Genomic DNA, 25079 nt, shown 5'->3' on the forward strand with positions numbered 1-25079 from the left:
GCATTTGGATCCTTGCTTATAACTGGAACCACTAAAAACTGGCCTCTCAGAGCAAGTCATGCCTAGGAAAAAGCAAGTATTTGTTTATGGAAGCCTCTTTCAAAAGCAAACCAAAATGATCTGTCATTTCAACCTCCTTCTTTATTGGGTTCTCATATTCTGTCACTATGCCTCCAACTCGATCATTCCAGAGCCGGGGAATAGACACAGATGCACCAAAATCAGCCAGAGTAGACAATCCTGAACCCACTTACACTGCTTGATTCATTCTTTCCTGTGGAGAATGCAGGGAAAGCTCTGGTCCAGGACATTTCCCTCAAGCCCATCTTTCCTCTTTCTGCCCCACCCTGGTGCTTCTCTATGTTGTGGCCTTGTACAGCATATTATAAAATATTTTCTCTTGGGGATTGCAAGTACAAACTTGTCTCAACTGCAGTTGTTACCAACTCTGTCTATGGACCTCACCACATCATCATCAACATCATCATCATCATCATCATCATCATCATCATCATCCCTCCATCTTAAATCACAAGTGCATGTGAGACCCATATTCTAAATGCACATATGACCAACACCATTGATAGAGGAGCTCTTATTGGTCCTCATGTCACTGGTCTGTTTCTGCTTGTCTTGATGGAATTCTTCTAGTGAACAATACTTGTCTTCATGAACAGATTATATTTGGGTAACATTTTTTAGCATGTGAAAAATAAGACTCACAGTGAGGTGTAAAAGATGAATCTATTTTATTTAAGGTGTTGATATGACAAAGATCTTTTTGAACATACACTTACTCTGTTTAGAATCTATGAAAAGAACTAGTGATAAACAGGAGGAAAGACAGTAGAAGGAAGATTTGATCTCACCATAAAGAAATTAGTTAAACAATTAACATTGTTTTGAAGAAGCAGAATGGGCCCTGCTTGATGATAATGAGTTCAATAGTAGAACCACATTGAGAGTAAGTAACCATCTGTAGGAACAGCCTGTAATTTTTTTGGTAGCTTATGTAACAGTTGTAATAATGTTTTAAAAATAGTTCTTTTATTATGTCTGTCTTTGTCATCTTGTTTGCCACATTTATTTAACCTAAACTGTAGATTTTATAAAGGTAGAGACTATATACCTATCACATTTCAGAAGATATTTCAATAGGACTTGGCATATAGTAACACAAATAAATATTTATTGAATAAAATAAGTGAATAAATGATAGTTGCAATATCTGATAAATCAAGGAAGAGAAACATTTAATTTCTTTCATATTTTTGATTGTGATGTTTTCCCAAACCAGTGTCTTTTTCCCTGTGAGCACATGGATATAATTTTCATAATTGGGATTATTCTGACTGGTGGAATGTGCCTAGATCAAACCCATGCAAACCAATTGTGCCACTCTGCATGCCCTCTCTTGCTTCCCCCTCTTTTGGCCTCATACAAAATAGTCAGTGAGTATAACATCTAAAATGACACTTGGCCCACTGCTTTGACAGTCACAAAAGAACTCATGAGTGCAGTTATAATGACTTCCATTTCTTAGAAACTAAGACCTTTATTTTTTTTTTAAATTTGTGCTGTGGCGTAGCTAAAGAAGTGCTAAATTTCCCAGTTCCTTTTATTTTTGATGGAGACTTTGTGATTTGAGCAAACTGGAGTGGGGATTTTGAGAGGGACATGCCAAAACTCAGCTTTTATGTTCAATTTGTTTTACAAATTAGGTTCCAGGTCTTTTGCCCTGTTGTTGGTATCCTGCCAACCTGAGTCTTCTGTAAAAATCAGGGAAATTCAGTTTAACCTCTCGTAGACATTTGATTCCTCTCTTTCTATTACTTTTGGTTAAAACTTTGGACTTTAGTAGAAGTAGATTTAAGTAGAAGAACATTCTTCTAGTTTCCTGTACCTATGGGCTGCCATTTGCTCTTCTCATTTGTAATGTTGAAAGCATGTCCACAAGCCCGACTATGAGTAACTTTGTTAATCGGATAGCACAGCGGTAGGGCGTTTGCCTTGCATGCGGCCGATCAGGGTTCGATTCCTCTGCCCCTCTAGGAGAGCCAGGCAAGCTACTGAGAATATCTCACCCGCAAGGCAGATCCTGGCAAGCTCTTCATGGCGTATTTGATATGCCAAAAACAGTAACAACAAGTCTCACAATGGAGACATTACTGGTGCCTGCTCAAGCAAATCGATGAGCAGCGGGATGACAGTGCTACAGTGATAATAAAATTTAAAAAATATGAAAAGAAAAATCTGTGTATATCTGATTTCTGCTGGAGAGGGTTTTGCTCTAGGGATAAAATAGTAGAAAGACAGGACATAGGGAGGAGGGCAGCTTCAGTTACAGAGTCAAGTCAATACTGGATAATACCCATAGCTGACACTTTTATTGAATGCTCAGACTTTGGTCATGCCTTCCCTCATGAACATGGGAGATTTATAGGTCTTTGATACACAGTGAATAGGAATTTTAGTTTTCTAGGAAAAGATTTCTTCCACCAGTTAAACTTTGAATGTTTGAGTTCAGAAAACAGTCAGAGAACTTCTAGAGCCCAGTGACTTGCTAATTTGAGATACTCCTGCCTTAATGACGTGAGGGAGTTTGCTTCAATTTGCCTCTTTACTTGGGTCAATGAACTTCTGTCACGTGCTGTGGGGCCAAACCCTGGTTATTTTATTTGATTCCTGAAATATCTTGTGAACACTAGCTGCTATGATGAGAGGAACATGCTGCCAATTCTTACTCTTAGATAAAATAAGATACTTTTTGTTTTTTTGGCTTTTTGGGTCATATCCAGTGATGCTCAGGGGTTACTCCTAGTAGTGCTTGCGGGAGAGTATGGGATGTCAAAGTTTGACTCAGGTCGGCTGCAAGGCAAACGCTGTCCACGTTGTATATGGCTCTGGCCCCTAAAGTGAAATACCTATGAATGGAACAAAGCTTTGTGACAGGTGATCTCTGAGAATGCAAACAAAAGGTAGCATTATTGGCATCTTTGTGACCTAATCCAAATTTTAAAATAGGAAGTTTAGGGCTGGAGTGATAGTACAGTGGGTAAGACTTGCCTTGCATGCAGCTGACCCAACTTCTATCCCTGGAACCCCATGTTTTTCCCCAGTCCCAACAATCCCTAAGTGCAGAGCCAGGAGTAAGTCCAGAGCACCACTTGGTATACCCCCAAAACAAAAAGGTAAATTTAAGTTTGTGTTTCAGCACTTCCTAGATCTAGTTTTCTGAAAAATGATATTGAAAGCAGAGAATAAAGCCTCTGCAATCACTAGTTGGGGAAGTAGCTCAGTGGCAGAGACTTTGCCTTGCATGAGCCCCAGCATCACCACGCACAGAGGAAAGAGCTCTGTGATCAGTCATGGGAGAAAGTGTCATAGGCCTGAGCTGGATAGTAGTATTTGCTGTTTCCAATGAGGTAAATCTGGTTATAAACCAAGGGACAGATCCATAGTGATCGCAGAGCTGGTAAAGTGCTTCCTTGCACGTAGCTGGCCTGGGCTCTATCCCTGGTATCCCATATGGTCCCCTAAGCACCATCAGGAGTAACCAAGTGCATTCATGGTGCCCTAACAAAGCCACGGTTTTCTGTGATCTCTAATCAGGCTTTACAGGTCTGAGTGTCTAAGTAGAAATTTTGTCTGAAACATGTTGTAAGGGTTTCTCCTGGCTCCAAAGGCTGACATGAAGGACCCCAACCTGAACAACTTCCATCACTTGTAAAACAATAGCCTCTTCCCTTTCTTTTTCTTTTTTTGGTCACTCCTGGTGATACCCAGGGGGTATTCCTGGCTCTGCACTCAGGAATCATGCCTGGCAGTACTCAGGGTATCATATGGGATGCTGGGAATTGAACAGGGGTTGGCACTGAACTATCACTCCAGCCACACGATAGTCTCTCTTAGAACCGCCTGTTCTCAAGACCACTGACCTTGGGTGATCATACTGCATTACTTTCTATTACTGCCACTTTAAGAAAGATTCAGAGCACTCACTTATGGTTAGCAGTGATTTTGGTGATGAACAAACTTGGTAATGCTTTATTCAAAAGACCGGACTTAGAGACTTGATCATTATTATATAAAGGCTTTCACCAGAAGCAGTGACTATTTCTATTTCAAAGTATGGAAATTATGTTACAACTTAACTTCCAATAAAGGAAATTACATGACAGGTGCTTATGACTTTGTTAATAAGCTTCCTTTGATGAAGGTTCTAGAAAAAGAGATGCACTATTATTTTTATTGTGACTGGTAAGCTATTTGACTAGACTTCAGATGGAATCTTTTCTCAGTGAATATTTTTAACTCAGACCAGGCCCATGAGAACATAAGCATGCCCAGAAAGAGGCAATTACCTATTCTTTACTGGATTGAAAGGGCATCGTTGCAGGTAAGAACCTCTGGGAAAATATTTTAAAGCCCAAAGCTACCTCTCTTCTTTATTTTCACCCTGTCTGTCTGTGAGGGAAAGAAAACAATTAGGCAAAACAGTTTCCTTTTTCTTCTTTTAATTTTGTTCAGCATTAAAGGAGGGAACGTCATAAACATTGATTGTCATTTACAGAAAACATTCAGAAATCATGTGTGCATTATTAGGTAATGCTAACAGTATTCAACTAATAATTTACAGGACATAAAATAAGGACAAAACCTATTGCATTCTAAAGTAATATAAAACCTTTTTAAATTGTTAGGGAGTGCTGTTTTATTCTAGTATTTTTATAATAAAAAACTGAATGCTTACTTCCTAAATGACTCAGGCTGCAGTTTTACTCACATACACAGAAATTAGGGCTTACAGATTAAATGAGAGAGAGCGAGAGCGCGCGAGAGAGATCAGAAAATTGTAAATTTTAAAACTATATATGTCACTGGATTTATTTGTAGTTTGCCATTGGCCTCTAAAGGCCAATAATAACAAATAACAATAATGTAATTAAGCTCCAGAAAAATCAATGGTGACAACAGGAGGCATTATTCTCTTAAAAAAGTATAAGTATTTTTTTTTAGAATGAATAATTTTATCTTACATAGAGTTGGCAATGCAGCTTTTATGCACTGCCAGCAATGGTGCTCATGCTAATTAGAGATGCCAACTGCCGCCTCACACGTGGCCCCTGCAGAGCGCTGGTGTTTGGTAGGTACAGTCAAGCCCCAAACAGCTATGAGCTCCAACCATTCCTTACTCTACATGGGTCAGCTGGAGCGAAGGTAAAAACACTAAATCTCTGAATGCTGGAAGTATATGAAAATCGGTTCTCTCAATCCTAAAAGCAAGGAAGTATTGTCAGGGATTTCAAAAATATTGGAAAGTCTCATTTAAATCTAAATAGCTTTTTATTATTATAAATGGATCCTCATAAAATACGAGCCTTCTAAAGTCACATTTGGGATGCAGGAAAGCATCAAGGTCATTGGACTTGCTCCTGCCTGCGGCTACAGCTCACGGCACCTTCGATTTTCCTCCCTCGGCCTCTCCCCTCCCTTCCCCCCAATTTTTTTTACAGCATTTATTTGGTGAAGGTCAGTTATGGCTTCAGCAAACGAGTGGTCTGACCTCAGGTTATTAATAAGAAATAAATGTGTACAAAAATATCTTGTTCATCAGAAAGCAGAGTTTGTTTTCCTTAAGCCATTCCATGCAGAAAGGATTTGGACACAGCCGTTTGCTACACAGAAGGATGACTTATTCAGGTAACCCTTTTTGTTTATTTTTCCACTTTTCCTTCTCATGTTGTCTAGTTCAGATAAAATTTTCAGGTCTTCAGGAAATTTTTGGAATAAACTCTTTGGAGCGGAGTCGAATTGACAGTCCTATCCTTTCTCTGCTGGATTACAAAAGGAAGCAGAACGCTTAACACCAATGACCTCTCAAGATGCTTGAACTGTTACAACCAGTTTCTGAGAAGTACATAACACACAGAAAGGAAGCAAGTACATATTTGCTCTTTGTTGTTTTTTTTCCCCCCTCTACAAAATTGTTACAAAGTCTTATGCTTAAACAGAGACATAGAAAAATCAGTGTATTCACTGTCTCCAGTTATTTACAGCAAAAATTACAGAGACAGTATACATCGTATTAGACCTTCCACAAGCATATATTAAAAGTAATTACATTTGAAAAAATATTTTTATTTTTCCTCTACATTTCTACAATACATACTCAGTTTTCTGTGGGTGTAGTTTTCACTCTTGTGTATGTGTGAGTCACACGGAGCAGACGATGCTGTGCTTAGATGTGGGGTCTGTCGCTGTTCGGACATCAGACATATCTAGTGTGTATGTGGTCCTGACAAGAGGCAGGTGACACCCTCCATCAGCACGGCCAGGAGGGTGCAGTTTATACAAGGGTCACATGGCCCAGCAGGGGTGCGTACACCAGGCTCCCCTCAGCTAGAAGTTTCAATTCCAGTCACCTTGTGCTTTGTGCTTGGCCAGGAGAACAATCAATCACTGAGCTGCATTTTTTGTTTTCCTTTCTGATTCACTGGAGGTCGTGCTCGCCGGCATGCAGGAGGCGAAGATTGCTATGGCCAATTCACTTCCGAGGAATTTCAGCAGCTTAGGAAAAAAAGTGCACAGACAGACAACCCCCAGCCCTGGCACAGGAATCCCAGTCCTGTGCCTCAGAGCAAAGGAGGGCGACATTAGCATGACTACAGAACCAACTCTTCCTTTACAACAAGGGAAAGGAAAAACATCTCAAAAGAGGAAGTCACACATTTGAAAAAACACTTGGAGACTCCAAAAGCAGAAATATCATGCATTTGACTTTTCAGGAAAAAGGCATGGCAAGAAAGCTAGCCACCTGGCTCACTGAGGTTAGGAATTCTGGTCAGACAATTTGACATGGTTTTATCGCTAACCTGAATTGTTAGCCTAGTGACAGTCTGCGCTTTTCCCCAAGTGACTCTCATTGCGTTCTCTAGTTTGGCTAGTGGTGGTAGCCAAACATGGAAATCAGGGAGACAGCACCCCCTTCATCCACCCCTACCTTCCCACGCCACCCTAGCATCATTCACAGTTGGATCTGGCCAGATGAACAGAACAGGCCACTAGATTTTATTTGAAACTGGAAGCTGCAAACTGTGAGTCTCTATTGTATTTGCCTGATCAGCTCTAAGCTCTGAACCCACTGGCATCGTTTATAACTTGAGAGATTATGTAAGGTTCAGAAGCTGCTTTAGCAACACTTCAGCCTTAGCTGACCAGTGGATGTCTCTTTTCATAGGAGGCTTTTCCTGGCCGGCTTGCTTTTGGACCGTGTCACTCAGATGCTCTAGTGTCATAGGAAAATGTCACTATGTCAGCCTTTTTGGGCTTTTGAATCTTTAACTGTTACTTTAAAATAACATACACCTTTGGTCCTGAGACAAACCTCTCCCTTTAAAAAACCAAACAGTTGTTCAGTATTGTCCAAAAACCCACATCAGGTTGTTGCTTGTACCCCCCAGTTGGAAACAGAATATAAAAGAGCACTTCTTTTAAAGCAGGTGGTGGGCTTCTTCCTCTCCTTTATACAGGGGACTTTGTGCAAAGTTTTACTACCGATGCACGTTTTAAAATTATTGCTGTTCTGTTGAATGGTGGTGCTGTCAGGGCACAGACAAACTTGCCTCAATTTACAGCCCCTGGTAGCAACTTCACTGAAAACAAAAGCATGCAGAGTAAAAAGAGCCAGGAAAAACTAATTTCTAGTATTTTTCAACATCAGTAGAATGTTTTTCCTTGCTTCTGTAATAAGCAGAAACAAAGAAGGCAGAGCATTTATATTGGACTTAGGTTTTTGGATAAAGCTGTTTAAGTTTTAGTTTGTTTTTAGAACACAAGAATCGTTTTTGCATTCAAGCCTGATACACACGGGCTGGTGGAGAGTGAGCGTGAGTCGACTACCCATGCCTCTGGCTTTCTACAAGCAGTTCAGCTTGACCGCTGTGACGTGATGCATCAGGCCAGGCAGCTATGATGGGACACTTCTAACGATTCAGAGTTCAACATGACTGAGGGTTTCTTAGATTCTGTCAAAGAAGTCTAATTACTTGAGACAATTCCCATTCCCGCTTTTCACCTACTTTGCAGTCCTTTAGTCTAGAGTCGTGAAGACAATATAAAATAAAACAAGGACAACATAGAAAGAATATGTTTGCAGAGTACATTTCCATCCCCAGGTTTTAGTCTTTGGGCTTAAAATAATATGCCACTGTAATTGGGATATGAAGATGACCCTACGTAGTGTTCTACGTAGGATATAATGTTAGATTAGTAATCCCTTATTTTCCCCATTTTTCTTCTAAAATTTGACTTTCCTTTTACAGATCATAGATACCCTTAAGTATCAATTGACACAGATTCACCCATTTCTCTTTTACAAAGCTCATCTGATACCAGTCAAATTTCTGTAAATAGTTGTTTCGGAATTATAAGGAAGCTTTGATACACAATGAATGGGGCAGTTGGATTATTTGGCTCTTAGCAGATTTTAGAAAATAAGAAGACATCATTCTTACTCCTGTGTAACTTTTAGACAAATTTAAACAGTAAAAACAAATTTAGTTGATAGTATGAAGTTACTCCTTAGTGGTCTGAAAGCCTTGTCAGAAAGGTTTTCACAATGGCATTTCTATTTATGCCATTTACGTTTTGTTGTCATTTTCCTGTTTCCCACCGCCTTCCTGATGTATGTTTTATTTTGAATGAAACATCCCTGAGTGGATACAGTGCAACATCTGCATCAAGCAGTGATTGTCATTTACGAAGCATGAAGTGAAAGTTCAGGGCTAGGGTTCTTGCTTCCAATGTATGCTTTGCCATGAATGCATTGTGACTACTATCATCATGGGGTAGGGACAAGGCGGTGATAATCCAAATTTATATTATATTGCTATTATATTAAATTTATATTACATTTAATATTATTATCAAACTTTCAAAATACTCTGATGAATCAACGGGCATCTCTTAGAGAAGTTTTGTTACTGGAGACAATAAGAGTTGACTCTTTAGGGACAAATTTGTCAACTGTGGCCCCAAATAGAAATCTCTTCTTAACTGAAGTAGGCAGAGTGTCTACTGGTTTCTACTACTTTGTTCTGATTCAATCAGTAGCTGTTTCCCCTAGCTTCAAAAGGCTTATGTCATCCCAATACATTAGTGGAAACAACACAAATTCAAATCCCATACCTCCTGAGGCAAATGTGGGGAACAATCTTTTTTCCTACATCACCCAGGGGACAAGGAAGGAAAAAGTTCTCAGTCACTTCATCAATTGAGTCAATTTAAATTCTCTAAGGTAAATTGGAGGAAATAAATGATTCCCTTTGCAACTGAGCAGGAATTATAGGCTGACAATCTAAAACACCAGGCCAACAGAACAATGAAAACAAAGTTTGACATAAGTTCAAAGCTCAAAGGAAAACACCAACCAGACACATGAAGCATCGCCTATCACAAGCCAATCATAAAACATACATTGCATTTGGAAACGGCTTGGTTTCATTGAGTGCCTTCCATTACCCTGTTTTCCTAGCAATCAGTAAAGTAATCTTTCCATTAGAAGGAAATATGACTCTTGGAATTAATTCTTTATACAAAGAGCTAGCAGGAGTGACATTTACACCAAAAAGAATGGAGTCCCTGTAGCAGCATAATAAGCAGTCTACAGCTGTCTTCTCAGACACTGAAGGTAATTTGGCTCAATGTAGTTAAATTAATTGAATATAACAGTAGCTGAGAACGAGATTCATTATTTTAAAGCCTTTTTGTTTTTCCCCATTGGTTTGGAATTCATCAATCATGAGGTGGGAAAAGACTATTTTCTAAAAGAAAAGACTAATCCAATTGCTTGATTATCAGTGAGGAATTTCGTGGCACTGTAGAGATAGCTCCCAACGACATAACTTCAGCAGGGCATAAGAGATTAAGAATATCTAAGTCTTCACTGACAGAAACTTTAAAAGGCCAGTATACATCTATGCATATGTGCTTGGAAAGGAAAAAAGGGAAGGTCTTCAGGAGTTGGTGGCTGTATCATACTTATAGGAGATCCTGATTTTCATTTTCTTATATATTCCTGACTTTCATTTTCTTATATATTTCTGATTTTCATTTTCTTATATATTTCTAAACCCTCCCTTAAAAAACTTTCAGAAGGAAGAGTGAATCAAATGCTTTGGATCTGATCAGATGCAGGGCATAATGTAGGTAGAAGGATCTCCTTGGAATTTATGCTTCCTAATTATGGGTTCTGCTGGGAGAGCACGTAAAGAAGAGAGACCTTGTACTAGAAAGTCTAAATTCTCCAGTCCTGACACTCCTCTTTCATCCTGCGCTTTCCAAAGTTGCTCAATGAAATAATTCCAGGCTAGACGAATCATACAACTCTAAGACACATTAGCAAATACTTTGGGCTTTGGTGTGCAATAGTTCTATCGAATAGTTCAGCTTTACCCCCCAGTCTATCAAGTTTTGATTGTATGTTTCTAATACATCATTTGAGTCTAGAAACTAAGAGGCTACAGATTAGAAAGAAAACTATGGCCCTGCCTCCCCTTTGACTGATGCTTTTTCTAACAGATTTAGTCAACAGGAGAAATATGAAGAACTACGTTTTTACTCAGCATATTCTCTTCCAAATTTTTCTTAACGAAAACTGAAGTTAGAGAGAAAATATTTACATCAAAAGTAGCCCTGGACTTTTGTTTACTCCTTCACTCTAATTTTATTAGAAAATTGCTGGTGGTCTTAAGGTACAGGTTGTATTTCTCTGTTGAAGACACAGTAAGCACTCAAATCAAGTTTCTGCCATAAACAAAAATTCAAAGAAAAATTTTAATGCTTGTTGGCGGTAAATGAATATTACCTACTATTAATCAAAAGAGTCCTGGGATCCATAATGTTCTCTGTGATCTAATTCTTTAAAAATATATATTTAAAATTTTTTATGTTTGGGCGATACTTGACAGTGCTCAGGTGTCACTCCTGGCTTGGTGTTTGGGTTTTGCTCCAGGGTGTACTCAGGGAACCATGTGATACTGGGGACCGAATCTGGGCCTCCTGCATACAAAATTCGTGCTCCAGTCTATTGAGCTATCTTTTCGACCTGATCTAATTTTTAAAACAGGAAAATGGCTACAAATATTTAAGATTTTTTTCTCTAGTACATACCATCTTGACAAGGCTTTGATGTCATTGAGAGAATCAGAGTTTAAATACAGAAGCCATGCACTATACTTATTCCTTTGTAGACTTATCTCTGAATCTATGTCATTTTGCCATCAACAACAGATGAAAACTCTGGCTGGAAAACCAAAATCCTGATTGTCTAACATAAAGGTGACATATAACACAGAAGGAAAAGAGCCCGACTGAATCTCCTTTGCTAGTAGGTATGATACTTAGGCCACAATGCATGTGCATGTATAAGTAGTATATATAATATTCTCAGATATTATATATTTATAACATACATGTCCAGTGCTTTCCAAGACAGCTACAAATTTACACATGCATCAACTATCTAAAAACATAGAAATAGGTAAGCCTATTAAGTGAATTTTTCTTAAATTATATTGAAACAATCAACAGGAAAAGTAATCAGGTAAAGTACCGCTCTGTTTTCATATATATCTACAATAAAATTCTATAAACAGTTGTCTCCCAAAACATACCCGAATTAAAAAAAAGATAACACCCAGTGTCCTATATTTGTATATTTATGGTCATTTCAAAAACAAACAAACAAACAAACAAATAAAAGAGCCCCACTCAGGTGCATATTTACATTCTTCAAACTGTAGCGGTGAAAAATAATTCTATTAAGTGCAGGACATTCCTAATGTTGCAGTAGTGACATTTTTCTTTAGTCTTCATGAACACATTGCTTTTGTCTTAACGGTGATGCATTCCAGGATGAAGAGACAGTTCTCCTGTCGCCTTCATTTGCAGACGGTGGCACAGTCAGGATTAAAGAGCTCCTTGTATAACGGAGGAAAGAGTGTGTTCACTATGTCTGGATGGGACTGCTTAAATACCTGCAGCTTCTCCCCGTGCAAGTTGCAAACTGCTGTTATGGTTGGTATCTTGGCTATTAACTGCAGAATTGAGAGACAGGGAAGAAGACAAAGGGGGAAGCTCATTAGTGCTGTCTTCTGAATCAGCATTTTTCTGGGCCCCAGATGAAGAGAAATGACTTGGGAAAAGATGTTCAAAAAAGAAAGAAGGCTCATTTCTAGCTTCTCCTTTTGAACAAGACAAAACACAACACACAATGCATATTCACGCTTAATGCTCTAAAGGGAAAATCAAGAGAAAGAAGTAGGACAATGCTTCTCAATATATTGTTCTTAAATAATAAAGCATTAAGGAATAAGTATGGAAGGAGGTCTAGTTTGATTGTGAGGAGGGGGTTTCTAAGGCTGGTGGGCTAGGTGAGAATCCTGGTTTCTAAATAGCTATTTAATGTTTGCGGCCATGCTATTCCCCATGGTCTGTCTTAAGTTTCTCATTATAAATGCTTACAAAGTACCCATTTCATTGGATTGTTGTGTGGACTTAGAGAAGTAAAACATATAAAAGAGTTAAAAATACTCTGGATGAGAAACACAGTTGTGAGATAATATAATTCAATATTCCCTATAGATATCCACAATGTAAATATTAGATTTTTAGTTTGGGAAGGTAATTAAAAGGAAGGTAAAGCCTACTATATTAAATACTTAATCAAGAGAGAATGGTGAGGAGCTACCCTAGGGAGAGGTTTTCAAAACTCATTGGAAAATACTTATAATTGCTATATGTAGTTAAATTGCTATATGAACCTACAATTATACATTTAAAACCTATATATACATACAACACCATCCTTATTTATAAAAATTGATAGTTACTTTAAATAATCAGAAGACAGTGTTTAATAATAAGATAAAATATGCACTTTTCTAAGTAATTTATAGGCTATAGGATATTAATACTTCAAGTGTTCACATACCTATAATTTAAGGTGACTTAGATCCTGTCATTTAGTGTCAAAGTTAGCTCAGAAACAAATGTCATTGTAAACAAATGTCATTGTAATCAGATTACTGTAGGAATAAGCTATGTTCTCACTCACAGAATATTATAAAAGATAAACTTGATAAGCATCACAGGCCTGACCTATGATATACTCGAAGTGATGATATTAAGTAAAACCCATCTAATCACAGATTAAGTTCACATTGCTTCCTATCCTATTCAATAAGAAGAATCCATTTCAGCCTTTGAAGTAAAAGAGGAAATAGATAATTAGTTACTTTATAGCTTTTCAAAATCAGAAATTTCCTCTCTTTCATTAACTTTCCTTTTAACAACTAATGACTATACAACCCCAGTGTGTATGAGCAATTTAAAAAGTGCATCAGCATTAGGGCTGTTGACATATTCATTAAAGGAATTGTGAACACATTAAGAAATTTGGAGTTCAGACTTTTCAAGCTACCCATTTTCACTGCTATTAAATGATAGGACTAGAAATGGAAAAAAAATAAAGGTAGAAGCACCTTTTTTTCTGGAATGGTATTCCATTTCAGACAGCGAATCAAGTTTACTCTCCATCCTTGAATTAGTTATATTTAGACCAGGCACTTTGCTAGTCCCCTAGAATCACAAAACAGCATAATTCTTGCTTACAATCAAGTGTGGGAAGCTATGACTAGAGTTACCAACAATCCAAAGTGGACTGGAAAACTACTGTGAGCGCTATGGAGGAATGGTGCAAAAGGAAGCGGCAAATAACAGCAGCGTTTCTTGACTTGTGCTGTCAAGCCTTCCCTAAGATAGTGCCCCGTGAGCTGAGCTTGATGAAATAGCAAACTACGTGCCAGAGCACAGTAGGCTTTAAGATCAGATACAAAGGTGCTTGCTGCACCGAAACTTCAGTATCTCTCGAGCAATGGATAGGTATGATTGAGGTGAGAACTGGTACAGTGGTCATGGCCAGATTACTCAGATTCTTTTTTTTTTTAATTTATTTATTTTTAATTAGAGAATCACCGTGAGGGTACAGTTACAGATTTATACACTTTTGTGCTTATACTTCCCTCATACAAAGTTCGGGAACCCATCCCTTCACCAGTGCCCATTCTCCACCACCCGTAAACCCGGCGTCCCTCCCACCCTCCCCAATCCCATCTCCCCCCCACCCCACCCTGCCACTGTGGCAGGGCATTCCCTTCTGTTCTCTCTCTCTAATTAGCTGTTGTGGTTTGCATTCTTACAGTCTACACTAAAGTTTTTGGAGGTTTATTAAGCAAAAAAAAAAAAAAAAGGAAGAAAGACAGTGGCTGGAAAGAAAGTACAATGCGTAGGGCATCCCATATGGTCCCCTGAACTCGCCAGGAGTAATGCTTGAGCACAGAGCCAGGAGTAGCTCATGAGCACCACAGGATGTGTCCTCCAAACCAAAAGAACCAACAACACAAAACAAAAAGAGCAAGATGATCAGAACTACATTTCGAAAGTTTCACTTTAAGTCTAAGGTGGAAAATTGTCTTTTCTCTATTTTCATAGGTAAAGAGTGTACAAGTGTCCATTTAGCCAGGATCCCCGGGGAAATTATTCAAGCCCTCTTAACCAGCTGGTTCACACAGAAGGAGACTACGACAATTTCAGAACACTTCCAGCACATTACAATTCTTCCTGAAATAGCAATTCAATGCAGAGAGCTTTGAAAGCTTTCTACAATCATGTGCGGTTGAATTGATGATGTGCAGAGCCCCTGAAATTTCCAGATGCAGCTCTGTAATGATTGTCAACTGTTAGTGTACACAAGAATCACTGGGCTGTTCTAAAAAAAAAGCAAGTGACTGGGATTTACTCTGAGGAATTGGAAATTGTGTTTCAGGTGGAGCTCAGACTCTGAATAATGTATCTCTTGGAGTTACTGATGTGGTTGGTCCCTTTGAGAAATACTTAACTTCAGAGGTTCTAGTCTTACACAGTTACAGCTGGCTTTCAACCTGAAAAATAAATTTGTTACTGTATTTTCAGTGATCCAGGGAGCAGGAAGAAAGCTAGGCAGTTGTCATTCCTAGAGAGCGAAGGTTCATTGCTTATTTCTGTCTGTGGTGGTTAAATAATGAATGCCTTGAGTTTCTTACGCAGACAACTACAGTCCAGAAAGAAGCCTGACTGCTTGGGTTTGAATCCTGGTCTATTTTTCATAGCTGTTTAATCTTGGACAAGTCATTTACCCTCAGAGCTTCCGTATCTGCTAAATAGAAGTTAGAACAGTTCCTACTCCATGGGGTTTTTGTGAGGGTTACATGGGTGAACAAAAAATGTCTATCGTAACACACGATACATGTTAGGTATGACATGCTTTTGCCTCCTGTTTCATCCGCACATCACTTTTCCTCCAAGGAGAGTAATAGTATCATGCTTGTTCAGATAAAGGACACAGATGTAGTTTAGCTCTTAACTAAGTACCCAAAATGGAATCTTTCTATCCTGTGTTGATGCATGATGAAAATAACTACTTACAAATTAAAAACCAACAATATATCAATTGTTTTGTTTGGTTATAATTAAAGCCCACTGCTTATTTAGTAAGCTGTGAGTCAGGAGGCAGATTTTTACATATAATGCACAATTATTTTTTGTTTGTTTTAGGGCCACACCTGCCAATGTTCAGGGCATACCACTAGCTCTGCACTCAGGTATTTCTCCTGGTGGTACTCGGGGAACCATATGGAATTCTGAGGATCAGTGAGCGGTTCAAACCTGGGTTGGCCATGTGCAAGGTGAACCAGATGTACCTCAGCTCCGGCCCTGATACTCGATTCTTAAAGCATCTTAAAGAGTGTGTTTGCTTTGAGAAAAATAAATATGGGTGTTTGTTTCCTGATGCCCAAACTTGGGTTTGAGAAGTGGATGATCAGTCTCTATATCTTCCTTCACATGTGGCAGTTAGAGACCACCCGCCTTGCTCATCTGGAGAATGGGCTGAATGATGACAGTTGATTCTTGGTAGAATGATGGGGCCACGAGAGCAAAGACCTTTGATAAAATCAGTGCTCCCTTCACTTGTGTTCTCTTCGAAGTTGGTGATTTATAGGCATCCAATCAGCTGTGGAAACGAAAGAGCTGACAGGGGCATCTGTCACTCAGGGGGCCAACCAGGAGGCCCCGTGGAGGCAGCAGCCTCCCTTGTCAGAGCCCAGAAGGGCCTAGTGGGGACGCAGCAGGCAGTCACTTCCTGTTCATTAATATTATGGATTGCTGCTGAGGGGTGCCCCTTCCAAAGGGAGCTGAGGCCCTACAACTTCTCAAACAGCTGGGGAGATGATCTGAGCTCTTGGAGATGGAGGAGGGATTCAGTTTCAAATCATCATGACATTTCTTCATGTTTAAATAATCCCCAGAGCAGGTGTATACAGAGGGTCTCTAAACAGGCATTCTCACACTCGTCTCTTCCTTGTGATAAGCATTTATTTATAAGGAGGAAGCTTTCGCTTATACCTACAGGGTCTCCACAAAGAAAAAGCAGCTGCTTGAGGATATAATAATCCTAGGCTGCTTTCCAGAGAATGGTTTTATGGAGAAATTCCACAATTTTATAATTGGTAGACTTGATGTGGAAAAGCGGAGCCTGCAGAGGGGAAACTAGTGATCTTGTTTCTGAAGACTTTTAGGCCATCAATATGCTCGCCCATGTGAAGCAGGAAGGCAACCACAGTTTGATCAACGTACAAAACCCCTCAGAAGCACTGATGAAAGCAGGACACCTCCAGTGAGGCAACACACATGCATTCCACTTGTGCATTCATGTTTTCTTTTTCTTTTTTTTTTGTTTGTTTGACTCAGCACTGACACTTGGATGAGACTTTAAATAATCAATCTGAAAAATTAGTCCAGATCACCAATTGTCCTTTTCCCAGTCTTGCTCTAGTTTGTGTCCACTGTCCAAATGTATTACATTTATTTCCTTCCTTCCTTCCTTCCTTCCTTCCTTCCTTCCTTCCTTCCTTCCTTCCTTCCTTCCTCCCTCCCTCCCTCCCTCCCTCCCTCCCTCCCTCCCTCCCTTCCTTCCTCCCTCCCTCCCTCCCTCCCTCCCTCCCTCCCTCCCTCCCTCCCTCCCTTCCTTCCTCCCTCCCTCCCTCCCTCCCTCCCTCCCTCCCTCCCTCCCTCTCTCAAGCCAGGCACTAAACTCAGAGGTTCATGAATAACAGATGTGGGTTTTACCACTGGGCTACATCCCTGACACAAAATGCTTTCTGACTGACCAAAGCAGAAATTAACACGTGCTCAAGTGGGGATGAGTTTAGAAAAGGACTGAAAATGCTTTGATTTCTAAATTTAGCAACAAGTGTAGAGTGAGTTGCTTTGCAAGCAACTGACCTTGTATCAGTCCCTAGCATCCCATATGATCCCTCTGAGCCCCACCAGGGGTGATCCCTGAATGCAGAGCCAGGAGTAACTCCTGAGCACTGTCAGGTATGGCCTAATAAGTAACCTAAGTGACCTTAGCAACTATGAGTGAGCCATATTTTACCCTGTACACCAGGGAAGTAGAGAAAACTGGTATTAGGAGAGGGAAGAGAAAGTCATCCATACCTAACAAGAGGTAAATGAAATGGAGAACTCTAAAATTTCCTCAGTTTCTAATTCTAGTACCTTCCTGAAGAGTGGTTGAATTTTTTAAGCCCTTGTTTTTATGTTATTATTTAATTTTTAGATATTTGCTTAAATTGCTGTGAATGGACTCCATAACTAATGGATCCCAATTTATTATTTTGCAGCATGCTTTACAAGAAGTAACATAGAACATTTCTTGTTATTTATTTATTTTTGGAGGCCTCCCAAACTGTGCTTAGGAGATCCAGGGGCACGTTCCAGCATCTCAGCCAACCAACGCAAGGGTCTATGAATGTGGTGACGCTTGGGCTCTGCAGTACCCAGGATTACTAGGGCCATCCCAGGAGTGTTTGGACCAAGCGAAGGTTGGCCACATACATGCCATGTGCCTTAAGCCTATTACCAATCCCTTTGGTCCCAAGTTGTCCATAAATCTGATGGACAATGTCTGGAATTTCTGGGTGCTAGGACACTTTAACAAACTATAGATAGCTAACATTGCTCTAAACAATCTGGTTTTCACAGGAATTTCTCAAGGAAACTGCTTAAGGGTGACATGTTTGTTTTCACCATTCCACCCTTGCCTCTGGCATGGATTATATACAACAAATGAACTATTAAAAAATTAAAAAGATATAACCACAATATAAAATTATGTTTTCTGAGTCTGTATAGAATTTTAAGATTTGAATGATCTCAGAAAAACTGCTTCTATATTTTTTTTCTTTTCTTTAAATGGTTTATTTACTTATTTCTTTTTGCTAGACTCTGCATCTATTCCAGGCCCTCACATACACAAGGCATACATTCTATCACTTAGCCACATCCCAGGTTTTCTGAATTATTTTAAAGTAAATAACCCTGTTGAGGAAGTCTGGGTAAGGTTTCAGGGTTGCTTTTTTTTTCTTTTTTTTTTCTTATTGGGTCACACCCGGCGTTGCACAGGGGTTACTCCTGGCGCATGCACTCAGGAATTACTCCTGGCGGTGCTTGGGAGACCATATGGGATGCTGGGAATCAAACCCATGTTGGTCTCATGCAAGGCAAATGCCCTACCTGCTGGGCTATCACTCCAGCCCCAGGGTTGCTCATTTTTAACAGTGATTACAAAATTGTGTTAATTATGTGACAATCGTTGAGCACATACTCATATAATTTAAGGGCTTTTTGGTATGTGTGTTATACTTAATAAAAAGTACAGAGAAGTTGAGATATTAGACAAATTCCTAATCAAACAGGAAGAACAACAGGAAGACTCAGACCATTAGGCTACATCAACTGGACAGAGCTTCCAAACGCTGCTCAAGATGAAATTGAAACAGCGTCCCTAGTTCCGGCAACTGGGAATTCTAGTTTAACACCTACTGTCTTTCAAAAAAGAACAAGCAAGATTTAAAAGCAAACATTGTTAATCACAGCACAGTCCATTTTGGTATTGTTGAGAAAGCAAGAAAAATCAATGTAAATGACCCTTTGCCGTTTTCTCTGATTGCTTGATCTGTGTTTGCTCCATTGATTCGACCAATCGATTACTGTAGTCCTTATATTCCTGAATCTGCATTGAAATAGCACCAGTTCTGGCAAAACTTTAATCATTAATATGTGACATGGGATTGTCTAATCTGTCTATCTTTTAAGCTTTTATTTAGTAATTTGGTGCTGAAATATAACTTTCTTTTATGTTAATAACACAATTTTGTTCTTGCTCTTCTGGAGGCAGATGAGGAATTGAGCAGCCAGTGACTCTCAAGGCAGATACTTCTCCGCACTCAAATCTAACAATCTTCCCTGGGAAGTTGGGAAACTCTCAGATGCTTGCACTAGGAAGGACCTTATTTTGAACCTCTTAACACTCTGGAGTAGTTGCTAAAAGAAGTCAGGCTCTGTAGCTGGATTAATTGGGTAGAATTTCTCTTTCCGTCACTTGCAATTTGGTTAATCTTGAGGAAGACTCTCGAAGATTCAAGATTCTTCTTTGTTGAGGTGAGAGTGTGACATTGTAATTTAGGAATTAAATGCCAAATCTTTTAGAGTCTATGTGACTATCTGTAGCACATAGACTGTTCAATAACTTTCATATATCACCATTCTTTTACTAGTCACATAATTCTGATTGTGCTTTTATCGTAGATGTGGTTGTATGAGGTTTTTGCCTCTCAGTCATCTTATACATATATATATATCCTGTATATTTTACCCACTATAAATATTTGTTGTGTAAATAAAAATGATTTAAAGACACTTCTTACCCTATTTCCATGAGCGTGTTTCTTATGCTTTATAAAATTTGTGGCTATAATTTGTTAAGATAGTGCTTGATGGGGTTGGAAAGAGAGAGCACAGGAGTTAAGGCGCTTGCATGTGGCTAATCCCACTTTAAACTTCAGCTCTGCATATGGTCCTCTAAGAATGATTAGGAGAACCCCTGAGCACCGAGTCAGGAGTAATTCCTGAATACTGCTGGCGATAGCCCAGCAAGTGTCTTGCCTGAACAGTGAAGCAAATGCTCAGGTCTCTCACTTAGGTACAAGATTATTCCTCAGAGAGGGATGATTAAATTGACATCTGTGCCTTAACTTGGCAGAGGATTCAAATTTCCCTCTTCTCTGAACCTCAGAATCTTATTATCTACAGCCATAGAGAAATAATGTGGTCAGTATGTACAACTCTTCAGAGAATAAAGCAAACAGACAATGCTCATCAATGCTTAAAAGTATGCATGGAAGGACCTGGGGCAGAGGGAAAAGGTAGGTGCCTTTACGGAAGCCGCCACCTCTCTCATGCCCATTTCACAAGACACCCCCAACACTTACCCCATCCATCACAGACTACAGTATATCTTGCCTTTTTCTCTTAGAAAAACTGACCTTCTCCATGGTGCTATTGGCACCAGCAGAAAACATTATTGTTTATCCTAAAACCATGATGTGAAATGACAGCTCTTGCCTTCTTTGAGGTCTGCTTGGTAATGGCCACTAATCAGCCAAAAGATCTTAGAAGAAGATGAAGCTCAGAGGAATAGATTTGCTAGCACATAGTTGCAGCCAATCTTCTTAACCAGGGCAATGTTTTCCCATAGCTAACCAGGGATTCACACTGCATTTTCTTGACAATGACGGCACCTGAGGCTGATAACCATGAGTAAATGGGTATGGTGGAACATCTGGGCAGATGAACTTCGGAAACTGATTGAAAAGGGAGAAGCTAGCAGGACCAAAAATAACTTTCTGGTCAACCAAGCAAAAGAGCCAAGTAAGAGTGAGGGAGTGCTTGTTTAGTCAAGGGGAAGAATGTAGCTCCAGGAGTAGCCTGCATATTTGTAGGAAAGCTGGATTTTTTTTTTTTAGGGGTGGGGGGTATGGGTCGGTGGGAGGTTTGGGGCCACAAGATTTTTATTTATTTATTTATTTTTATTTTTTAAATTTTTTTGCTTTTTGGGTCACACCCAGCGATGCTCAGGGGTTACTCCTGGCTTTGCACTCAGGAATTACTCCTGGCGGTGCTTGGGGGACCATATGGGATGCCGGGGATCGAACCCGGGTCGGCCGCGTGCAAGGCAAACACCCTACCCGCTGTGCTATCGCTCCGGCCCCTGGGGCCACAAGATTTTTAAAGCAACATCCTATCTAACAGTATTTCCTGACTCTAATTTCCCAGGAGACCAGCGGAAGGAACTGGACTAGAGGAGTCAGCTGAGCTTCGCCCCAGGCAGCTTTCAGAGGATGGAAACCTGCTCCTGAAGACAGAATGTCAGCAAAGCCTTCAAACAGACCCTTGCTTTGCCTTCCGTCATGAGAACTCTGCCACAGCTGGCTTCAGACTGGATTGCCCCCGCTTTCTCCTTCACACTATGCTCCTTCAGTTAGGACAGGAACAAAAAGTTGAGCGACTTGTACTACAAGCTTGCAGAGGAGCAGAGAAGACACCAGTTCCTGCAGCTCAAGTGGCCACGGCTGTACCTCCCCATTCCCCCCCTCCTCTCAGCGGGCTTGTGATTCTTTTCCACTGAGTGGAGAAAGGGGACCAGTGGATATCCAAACCCACTGGAATAAGTGGTTCTGAATCTAATGAAATGTCTTAATGTGCATTCTCACCAAGCATGTGAAGGCCAAAAATGGTTTTCTTGGAGAGATATAAAACTCTTCATTTTGGGAACTATGAGTTTGCTGACAAGAATGCTGACCTCTGCATGCAGATTTCATAGACACTGTCTATACTGCAGGTTCCGGGCTGATAACCATCCTGAACTGAATCATCATCGAGCACAAACAGCTCATTTGTTAAGACTTATTGAACGACATGTGTAATTGTAGCAGCAGAATATCTGGAGTCCTTAAAACTACCACACCAGACTGAAATGGTAGAACAAAAGATGCTAGACAGGAGGAACATTGTCTTTCGAAGTCAAGGAATATATTATACTGAAGGAATCTTAAATGACCATCCAGTTCAACCTACTCACTTCTCAGACAAAAGAAGTTATGGCCAGGGAGCAGATGGGATACCTCCCCAGTCAGATGGGGCTTAAATGTGTGTGCATATGTATATATATATATATATATATATGCATGCTTTACATACATATTTATATATATACTTAATATGTATGTGTGTCTCCTTTCCCCCACAGCCTTTAATAAACTGACTAGTGTTATGTAACTTCCTGACTTCTTAATCCAGGATCCACACACATTTTTTATTTATAGTATGACTTCTACTTTCCTACCTTCATAATTACTTATTGACCTATCCCCTTAAAAGCAACACTCCACCTCTTAGACCCCACCTTCTAGATCTGAAGTAATTTCTATCTTTCGGGTAAAACTGTGCATGCTGAAATAAAGTTTATTTTGTTTATACCAGTTATCAAAATAGGACTAAAGTACTTACCATTATGGACCATGTGGCAAGCTTATATCTTATCTAATTTAGTCCTCAAAATAAACATATGCTATTGAAACATTGATATGTATCATATCATTGATATGCATATATTGATATGTGATTGGCTTAATCACAGTTTACAAGTGAGGAAATGGCAAAGAGAGTTTAAGTCACTTGTCCAGGGTCATTGAGCTAGCAAATGTTTCTAATGGTTTGTTGTAAATATGTACATATAATGCTGACTAGATAAGGAAATTAGATTTCTTAATAGAGTCTTATTCTGGAAACAAATTAATAATAAGGATTAGAGCTTTCTTGTTACTGGATATGAACTCAGTAAACTTTCAAACATCCTGAAGTTCAAGTATGGTCAAAAGGCATTTCTCCTTGGACTTAAATTCGGGAAATATATTGAAGACTTTTCTCACAATACTGCCCAATACCTGCACTTTTAACCTGGTGTCTGCTCTACCTATAGGATGGCTTTAGAGACAGAGTGTGCATTTCTGAAAAAAAAAAAAGGAGAATACTCTGTGATAGGGAAGACTAGTTTCATTGGATTTAAATATAACAGTTCTTTTTGGGAAAGGTGGTTTGCTGAGAGGATATTCCTTATGCATTGATGGTGCCATTCTCCTCAAAGCAGTAAAGTAGTCCAGATTTTACATCCAGCCCTCTCCCCCTTTCCCAGACCTGACAGTGGATGAATCTGAGATTTGGAAAAATGGAGTGAGTTATCCAAAGCTATACAGTTCAGAACCAGGTTAGAAGAGAATTTTCTTTTATGACCCCTTCACATTAGTTTAAGTAACATCCTATTAAAGTAATGACTTGCAATGAATGGTCCACACAACAACTGTAAATTTACACATGACCTGTCATCTGGATGCTTTGTCATCTGGATCCAATTAGTCTTATACAAGAAATAATTCTCCTCAAATGTTTTATTTGGTTTCAAGCTTTGCTATATCTCTCTCTCTAAGAAGGTCTAGATTGGAGAAAGGAGAGTTAGGTTGACCTGGAGTCAGTGTTTTAACTTATTTCTTGCCTTTAAATATATTTCATTTTTTCAGTTTCACTGTTTATATCTCATACCACTAACAGGAGGCAGAAGATGGTATGAGCATAATAATTTTCACCTCCTAAGGGTAGGAATAATCATGATTACATAGTATGTTTAAATTTATACAGTGCTTATCTTATTTGAGCATCAAAACATATCTCTAAGGAGCGATAGATTATAGCCTTCATTAACAGATGATGAGACCAAGGTTTTCTGATAAGCAGATGACTGCCCTAGGAGAAAAGCAACAATTTATATTAAGTCTGGATCGTATCAAGGTCTCAAGTTAAGGATCTCAAAAATTAGCACCATAGTCTTTGTCATCTCAAATGCAGAAAAGTTCTCTACCAGTAATTAAGCAGATGTATTTGTGCATGTATGTACAGAGCAATTAGAGCGAGGATAGATGCCTATATTCACATCCCGGCCTTATTGCCCAGTGAATGTGAGAGCATTTAGAAATTTTGTTCTTTTCAGGAAGAAAATTGAAGTGCAGGTGACATGAAAAGCTACTCCAGGGGCTGAAGTGATAACTTAGAGGAAAGGGTGCTTGCCTTGAAAGTGGCCAACCCAGATTCAATCCCCAGTACTCCATACGGTCCTTGAAGCCTGCCAGGAATGATCCCTAGTGCAGAGCCAGGAGTAAACCCTGAATACTGCTGGTTGCAGCCCCCAAACAAAACAAAACAAAACAATTTCGGCCCCAAACAACAGTCATTCCATAGTGTTGAAATGTCCTTCCTGTTGGCGCTTTAGTTTTAGCAAAATGTTACATAGTGAAGCAGATTATTTAATGCTTGGAGTTTGTTTTTAAATAGCTATAATCTGTATGTGTAAAGTAAAATCTGATGGTAATTCCAAATGTAGTTCTTCTTCATTATTTTTTCAACAAAGAACTTCAAGAGCAAAGTTTATTATTTTAAATTTTTTATGGGAATAAAAAATAAAATTTTTTATTCCATAGTGTTGAAATGTCCTTCCTGCTGGCACTTTAGTTTTAGCAAAATGTTACATAGTGAAGCAGATTATTTAATGCTTGGAGTTTGTTTTTAAATAGCTATAATCTGTATGTGTAAAGTAAAATCTGATGGTAATTCCAAATGTAGTTCTTCTTCATTATTTTTTCAACAAAGAACTTCAAGAGCAAAGTTTATTATTTTAAAATTTTTTATGTGAGGTGTCTTAGACCACGTTCAAGCAATGCTCAGGGTTTACTCCCGGCTCTGCACTCAGGGATCACTCCTGGCAGGCTCAGGGTACAATATGGAGTGCTGAGGACTGAACCTGTATGGGTCCCATAGGATAAATGCCCGGCCCACTCTACTCCACTTCCGAAGTGTGGGGTTTTTAATGGGAAATATATACCAAACAGTAGGGTTCCCATCCTCTCAGTGAAAAATAAATGTGAGTTCCTAGTTTAATTTTTTATTCTAGGACATATTTTTATTTTTTAAACCAAGAGATAGGACATGTCTTGCACGTGGCTAATCCTCGTTCACTTCCTGGAACCACA

The 25079-nt window shown here is 39.3% G+C and overlaps 1 protein-coding gene across 1 annotated transcript in view; it reads right to left on the reverse strand.

The window, feature by feature from the left end:
* Nucleotides 1-4500: 4500 nt before the first annotated feature.
* The window catches only part of RORB (RAR related orphan receptor B), a 236070-nt gene continuing 215491 nt past the window's right edge, over nucleotides 4501-25079 (reverse strand). The window contains exon 10 of the mRNA XM_055136616.1: nucleotides 4501-12098. Coding sequence (XP_054992591.1) covers nucleotides 11943-12098 — 156 coding nt within the window. The 3' untranslated portion in view covers nucleotides 4501-11942. The remainder of the gene's footprint in view (nucleotides 12099-25079) is intronic.

The sequence above is a fragment of the Sorex araneus genome, chromosome 1, assembly GCF_027595985.1.
Source record: "Sorex araneus isolate mSorAra2 chromosome 1, mSorAra2.pri, whole genome shotgun sequence".
NCBI classification, from domain to species: Eukaryota; Metazoa; Chordata; class Mammalia; order Eulipotyphla; family Soricidae; genus Sorex; species Sorex araneus.